The following is a 7775-nucleotide window of genomic DNA, read 5'->3' as shown; positions in this document are numbered from 1 at the left end:
TCCTCACAGGATTCTTGCCAAAGAACAAATAAAAATAATACTCATACAACAGTTGGCATGTTGACTGGCACATAGTTAGAATGCAAATGTTTACTATCATTAAGTAATGTTAATGGGATGGAGAAATGAGAATATAACTGAAAGATGTTTAGGATACAGAAACTGACAGTTAAGGTACAGGAAAAAGGGTAAAGGAATGAGTGAACAGATTATAGTTTCTGGCTTGAATAGTGGCACTATTTGATGAGATGAGAAACACAGAAAGTTTGAAGTGTTCGTTTTTTAATAAATTGATTGAGAAAGACATTCCAACAGGCAGGTGAATATATCGCTCTAAAGTGAAGGAAACAGATCAAGGGTGAAGATCTGAGAATGAGAGAGACAGATAGTAATTAAATCCATTGGGGTTGACCAGAACCTCTAGAGAGAGAATACATAGAGTGAAGAAATGCTGACAAGGTAAAAAGTATGAAACACCAACATTTAAAGGATGGGCAGGGGAAGAGAAGCCTGCAAAGGACACTGAGAGAAAGGGGCCAGAGGAATAAGAACAATAGTGTGAGAAGTCAAAAGCCAAAAGAAAAAAAGTGTTTCAAACTAAAGGAAGTACTCAACAGCGTCAATACTGCCAAGCAGTGGAATAAGTTAAGGACTGAGAGTTTTCACTGGATTTAGCAACAAAGTTATTCATTCACATAATAAATGTGTCAAACATTGTGCTAGGCCCTGGAGAAACAGAGGTAAATAAGACAAGAGCCTTGCACACACAGACTCTAAGTCTTGAAGAGATACAGTAAACTAGTAAACAGATAAAATACTGACACATTATGATAATAAAGTAACATGGCAGAGTAAAAGGCAGAGGCCAGCTTTAGATGTGGAGCTTAGGAGGGCATCTCTCTGAAGAAAGAACATTTAAGCTGAGACCTAAGATGGGAAAGGGGTTAGCTTGGTCAGAGAACTGAAAGAGGCCCTGAGACTGCAGTATAATGGTAGAAGAGCCAAGGAGAGAGAAGCCAGGTCATGACTGTAGATTATGCTGAGGGTATAGTGAGAAAAAGTTAGATGATGACCTGTTGAGCATTAGTAAGTAGGGAAGTTAAGATCACTCTAACTAACGGCACTTATTAGTTTGCTTTTCCTCATTTATACTAGTCTTAATAATCAGAAATAGGACATTTTACCACTCTTTCAACGATTAGCTGTTTATTAGAATGTCAGGATAAACTTTTCTATTTTAAAGGGTACTATATGATTACAGTATGTTACCTGTTGCATTAATTTACCTTTTAACCTTCTTCCATAGATACTTCTCATAATATCTGCTTAATTCTATCATTAAATTATATTTCTCTGAGGTACTCCTCATTTTCTAGTAATGTACATCAGAATTTGAATGTTTTATAACAAGTAGACTCAGCAAGGTGTTACTAAAGTGTTATGGGCCAATAACACACAAAAAATCTGATGGGCTTCATCAAAAAAAAAAAAAAAGAGAGAGACTGTCTATATTCTGTAGTATTATATTCCACAGTTTCAGGTTCCTATTTCCTTAACCTATGCATTTATATACATGTATATGATAAAGAAAAGCTGATGCAGAAAACTTAGGCTTGATTTTGAACAGCTGAATTATATGTGCATATTGTTTTTTCATTTCCTTATCTGCAAGAGGAAGAATTTATAGCCCTTCCATATTTCACAAGGATATCAATAGTATAAAATGCTACCATTTACTTAATATCTATTAATTATCAGGCAGTGAGCTAGGCACACTACATAAATTATTTTTAATTGTCCCCATACCTGAAAAAGTAGGTATTATTCTTCCAATTTTACAGATGAAAAAAACAGTCTCAGAGAGATCAGCTGACTTGCCCAAGACTGAAGAGCTGGAATTTAAGCCCAGTCCTGTAATCTTGAAAACTCTGGTCACTATACCATGATGCCTCAGACTATTAACAGATTTAGGTTCCTTAAAAATACCTATCAGATATAAGATATTAAATCATAAAGATGAATTTTTAAATGATAACAAATGGTATTTTATTAAATTTTTAATAAACTGTGTACAACTTAGAAATACTTGCCATATACACCATTCCTATATATTCCTCCCTTTGGCATAACTTGATTTCAATTTTTTTTAATAATAGAGAAGAGAGATAAAAGCAAGAGAGAAAAAATAACAACACTGTACTTAAAGTACAAGTATTACTATTCTGGGTCAAAAAATCTCCCAGTTAATCCTTAATACACATATTAAATCCAATGAACTACTATAATTAAATCCAATGAACTACTATAATTAACTGCCTATTCTCACAAAACTATGTCTCTCAAAATTAAAAACTACAAATGGCCTAAGGATTTCATGAATCAGAAAAATCTAACCTCTGATTAGAACCTCTAAATGTCACTATTTCTCTGAATTTGAACGGCAACAAGTCTGAATAAAAAGATCATAATTTGCTCTTAACAGAATCTATTGATTTATTGAATTGTGAGCTTTTCCTCCTAAGACTTTTCAGGTAGCCATGTCAGCCACGAAGATACTGTCTGAAGAAGTCTAGGTATTTAACAAAAAGAAACTGCTGCCACATCATCTTTATTTTCCTTAACAAAATACACGAGAGCACAAAATTCACTTATAATATCATCATTATTTTACAAATATAAATAATGCTCAAAATTCAAGTACAGTTAAGTGCAGAGATAGTTCCTATATGTTAATATGTAAACATAAGCTAATTATAAATATCAGGTACCTCTGGCCCAGGTGCAAAAAAAGAGACATCAAAAGTAACACTGCACTTGACTGTTCGACTGCATTCTTACTGAGAATTCATACCAATGCCTATATTGTCACTGTAATAACTTTCATAGCTCTTAATATAAATGCCTAAATAGACATTTTACCCCCTGGAAAATATCTCAAGAGTTAAAATTCTATCCATTTTAATGATGTATTATTAAAAATCTTAATTGAGTTTCATTCCTTAAAACAAACGCTATTAGAACTTATTACTAACCAAAGTTCTTCCTATGTCAAAATGGATAGTATTTACAGGTCACAAATAAAAAACAAAACTGCTATCATATTTGTTTACATTTAGAATGGAAAAAAATACCTAAAACCTGTCTAAACAGTGTGGGTTTTATACATTAAAAAGGATTTTACTTTACTGATATCACTTGCTTTTAATTTTAATAGCCAGTAGACATAACTTAGACATATTGAAATAGCTAGGCAATCTGAAATTCAGATGACATCAAGCATGTCTTTAGAGGGGGAAAATAAAAAGAAAGCACCACCTAAGAAAGCAATAACTGACATCAACAAGACTACAAATATCCAGTTGAAGGCACGTGGAAGCATTTACTATATTGTCGAAGATTCTCCACTTAGTTCAGGATTAGGAATAGCATCAGCTCTGGGAACTGTTGATTTGGCTTTATTCATTGAGGTTTCCTCATTCTCGGTCTCTTCTTGCTTCTCCTCTGGTTTCTCTGTGCCAGATGCTTGTTCAATCACTGGGTCTGTCTGCTCTGTATCCGGTATTTTGTCATCTGTCTGCTCTGTACTGTTATCTAGAGCGTCTTGTTCTTCTAAAGATTCTGAAAAGATAAAGAGTCAAGACTTTAGGTATACCCAAATGTTAAAACTACTAAATAAGATAAGCACATGCAAACATGGACTAAGAAACAGTAGAATGGTCTAACATTAACCTTAAAATCTTAAAAAATATGTACTTAACTCCCTACAGCATACCATATATGAATTGGTATGAATAAAGGAAAAAAAAAATTCTGGGGAAACAAACCCATAAACATACTTTTACCTAAAGACCCATAGTTCATGATATATATGAACTTTCATAATATTTAAGAACTTCAAGATGGATTTGAAAGTTGAATGTCCAAATATATCAAAGTCCCAACAGAATTATGTGCTATAAGACAACATCCCAGCAAAAAAAGCAAATGTATTAACTCCCAGATTATGTTTCCTGAAGGAACTGGTCTCCCTTGCGTCCAGGCAACGCTGTGACCAATGTGTAAATGTGTACCTTTGTGTGTGTGTATGTGGTGTGATTTCCCACACTGATTTACATCTCTATTATCCATGACTGGGGAGGTCTGGATCCACCTTTTCCAAAGGCATGACAAATCTTCCCTCATCCCTCTGCAAGACAAGTCCTCAGGATTTAAACCTCTGGGTCAGAATATGCTACATACCTTGAATGCTAGGGAGAGAAAGGGAAGGGTCTTTTGCCCCTCCCTGTCTCCACAGTGGAGGCCAAGTAAGGTCTATGGTTCCTACCTGAAAACTTACTCCCTTCAAACTCTCTTTTGAGTTTCATTAAATTCAAATCTCTTAATAATAATTTAATAATAACAATAATAGCAACTTTAATTCTTCAAAGTTTATAGAAAGGGATAGGAAAGGGAATGACAGGAGCAGAAAGCTTCGAGCCACCCAATTTCCAAATCAAAGATAAAAACCTAACTTTGAGGTGTTTCTTTGTTGTGTTTGTGTAATAAACAGCAACTAATATTATTGTTAGGAGAAATATGGTTAAACTACATTGGCTAAGCAAATAAGCTGATTTTCACACCATCACAGAAGATCCCTTGCAATAAACTACAAATGTTACTGATTCAAAAAATCTGGAGGATAGGTCAGTCTACACTAGTAAAAAGTTCTAGTTTTGTTCCTTACACAGTACAGGCCAGAATTTTGCTAAATAAAATTAATTAATAGTTTTGCAAAGAAATTATGTGCTATACGCACACATACTGACATGGAGGTCTTACAAATGCATGGTTTTATCATATCAGTTTTAATAAATACAAATTATCTATATATCACACACTCTATGACAAGAGTCGAAAAATATTTTTTAAATTATATTTAAAACAGATATCTTAGACGCGTTTACAGAATTAATTATAATCTCTTTCTCTCTTTTTTTTAATTTTTGCAGTACGCGGGCCTCTCACTGTTGTGGCCTCTCCCGTTGCGGAGCACAGGCTCCGGATGCGCAGGCTCAGCGGCCATGGCTCACAGGCCCAGCCGCTCCGCGGCATGTGGGATCCTCCCGGACCGGGGCACGAACCCGTGTCCCCTGCATCGGCAGGCGGACTCTCAACCACTGCGCCACCAGGGAAGCCCTCTCTCTTTTTATATATAGAACAAAAGGCCAAAATTGCATAGTTAGGGACATCCAAGTTAATGACGTTTTACTGTATGAAAATTTTACATGCTCACAAAAAGTAGTGAGGAATGTTCACATATCACAAAAATGCTAGTTTTATCTTAAAAGGAGCTTAAAATGGCACTGCTGCACCACTTGGAATCTTACAAAAATCCAAAGCAGAAAAGCAGTAGGTCATTTGAGTTGTGTTACCTGAATGTTCCAGCGCTCAAAGAAAAAGCAGAAAGTGAAATGAAACTCTATGGACATGTACAGATCATTTCTGCTATAAGGGCAAGCAAGCTCTTCAGTGGAAAATTTCAGGAGTCACTAACCATTTGTAATTCTACTTTCACATATTTATCCAGAGTAGAATTTTAAGAGTCATGGTTTTCCACAACTCTCTGGCCATAGAGCAATACTTACCTGCCAAGAACTTTACAAGTGGTTATAATTTAGTAAGCCCTCCAATAAAGTCACATGAAATGAAAAAACAAAAAGCTCAAAGTTCAGGACTCATCAATAAACATGCTTAAGTGAACATAGGACCACATAGTTTGTCATATTCTGTTTGACAGACTGCCTCAGTACTAAACTTAAAACAGGAGAGGATGGGCTTCTCTGGTGGCTCTGTGGTTGAGAGTCCGCCTGCCGATGCAGGGGACACGGGTTCGTGCCCTGGTCCGGGAGGATCCCACATGCCGCGGAGCGGCTGGGCCCGTGAGCCATGGCCGCTGAGCCTGCGCGTCCGGAGCCTGTGCTCCGTAGCGGGAGAGGCCACAGCAGTGAGAGGCCTGCGTACCACAAAAAAACAAAACAAAACAAAAAACAGGAGAGGTATCAAAGTTCATTGTTTATCATATTAAAGCTCTGTGATGTAACTATTTTCAGAAACAGATACATCCCCAGTCAAATCCGATTTAATTTAAAAATTCTGGGATCTTAAAGAAGTAGTTAATACAAAGAGAAGAACTATAATACTTAACTTTTTAATGTCTATAGAGGTGAATTCTAAGAAATACCATGTGCTGTCATAATTAGAAAATAGCATTATATACAAAACTTGCTCATCAATACTGCACTGTATTTCAAAAAATATAGAGAGGACTAAAAACTGGTGAAATGATGAGTAGGGCTGGAGAACAATCAAAAAGCCTAGTAATGACTAGTTTTCTTCCCCCAGGTTAATTTTTAGAAAAGTAATTTTAATAGCAGTTAACACTACAAAAATTTGGTATGTGTCATAGTATCTATAATGCAGATATCAGCTAGTCTAAATGACATAGATATTCAGTGTCTGGATGCCAATGCCATTTTGTGAGAGGTCATCCCAATAAGCTTGAAGTAAACTAGATGTGCAAGATTAACAGAGAATTAATTACATATCAGTTTAATAACTAAACCACAGAGCTTTATAACAAGTTTATTAAATATATTCCAAGTACTTACTTTATTTCTGTGTGTGGGGGGTATCATTTGCCTAGTCTAATAAAAACAGTGAATTTTTTCTGTGAAGTTTAAAATAGCTTGGTGGTATAAAATACATTATAGTATATGTCAATATTTGGGCATAAAATACCAAAAGAGAAATCAGCTTTTATGTTCACACTAATAAAACAGGCCTACTGGGCTTCCCTGGTGGCGCAGTGGTTTGGAGTCCGCCTGCCGATGCAGGGGACACGGGTTCGTGCCCCGGTCCGGGAAGATCCCACATGCCGCTGAGCGGCTGGGCCCGTGAGCCATGGCCGCTGAGCCTGTGTGTCCGGAGCCTGTGCTCCGCAAGTGGAGAGGCCACAACAGTGAGAGGCCCACGTACTGCAAAAAAAAAAAAAAAAAAAAAAAAAAAAAAAAAAAACAGGCCTACTCTCTCCCTGTGCGGCACCAGTTAAGACTAAAATTGATGCAAGTTATATGAATGACCTAATTCAATCTGTAAGAAAATTTTAAAAATCACCTTTGATATCTGTAATGCCAAGAAAACAATAGATCACAATGTGATAAAACAAAAATTACCCAAGGGATTTGCTCCTTACCTGACTCCTACCCCTGCCCAACTCCCACCCCAATATCCTTGAGAGAGAAGCTTTTTCCACAAAATTGTAACAACTGGCTTCCACTTGTTTGGGCAAAGCTTCAGTTCAGCTAAACAGAGCTCAAACTCGTAAAACTGAGTGTAACTGTACAGTGAATACCACTGCCTCACCTGTAAACCACACACATGCAAAAACATCTAAGAAGATCACCTTACCTTTAGGTTTTTATTCTAGCTCTTAAAAGAATAACTTTCCAAGAAAATTAAAGAATGGTCTAGCAAAACAATTTCATATATCTCCAAAAGAAACACATAACTTCCACAGCAAAATACATGATTCTATTTAGATTATGCCTTCCAAAACCCCTCATATTTTAGTGATTTAGATTCTTACTTCTTATTCCTCTTTACAATAACTTAAAATTTTTTTTTTGCCTTGCTAATACATCAGTACCTACTATATGCACAGACTATAAAACTTACCCAAAGGAAATTGGTTAAATTAAGATGGCCAATTTGTCTTTGAACTCACAGATTTTTTTTTT

General features: G+C 36.0%; 1 protein-coding gene across 2 annotated transcripts in view; it reads right to left on the bottom strand.

Annotated features, from left to right (window-relative positions):
• Nucleotides 1-2592: 2592 nt before the first annotated feature.
• The window catches only part of LNPK (lunapark, ER junction formation factor), an 86241-nt gene continuing 81058 nt past the window's right edge, over nucleotides 2593-7775 (bottom strand). For both annotated transcript variants that reach the window (XM_032638303.1, XM_032638302.1), the window contains one exon: nucleotides 2593-3618. In XM_032638303.1, the coding sequence (XP_032494194.1) occupies nucleotides 3610-3618 (9 nt within the window). In that variant the 3' untranslated portion in view covers nucleotides 2593-3609. The remainder of the gene's footprint in view (nucleotides 3619-7775) is intronic.

Source organism: Phocoena sinus, chromosome 7, assembly GCF_008692025.1.
Source record: "Phocoena sinus isolate mPhoSin1 chromosome 7, mPhoSin1.pri, whole genome shotgun sequence".
NCBI lineage: Eukaryota > Metazoa > Chordata > Mammalia > Artiodactyla > Phocoenidae > Phocoena > Phocoena sinus.
The sequence above is the reverse complement of the archived record's forward strand: the minus strand, read 5'-3'. Positions and strand labels throughout refer to the sequence as shown.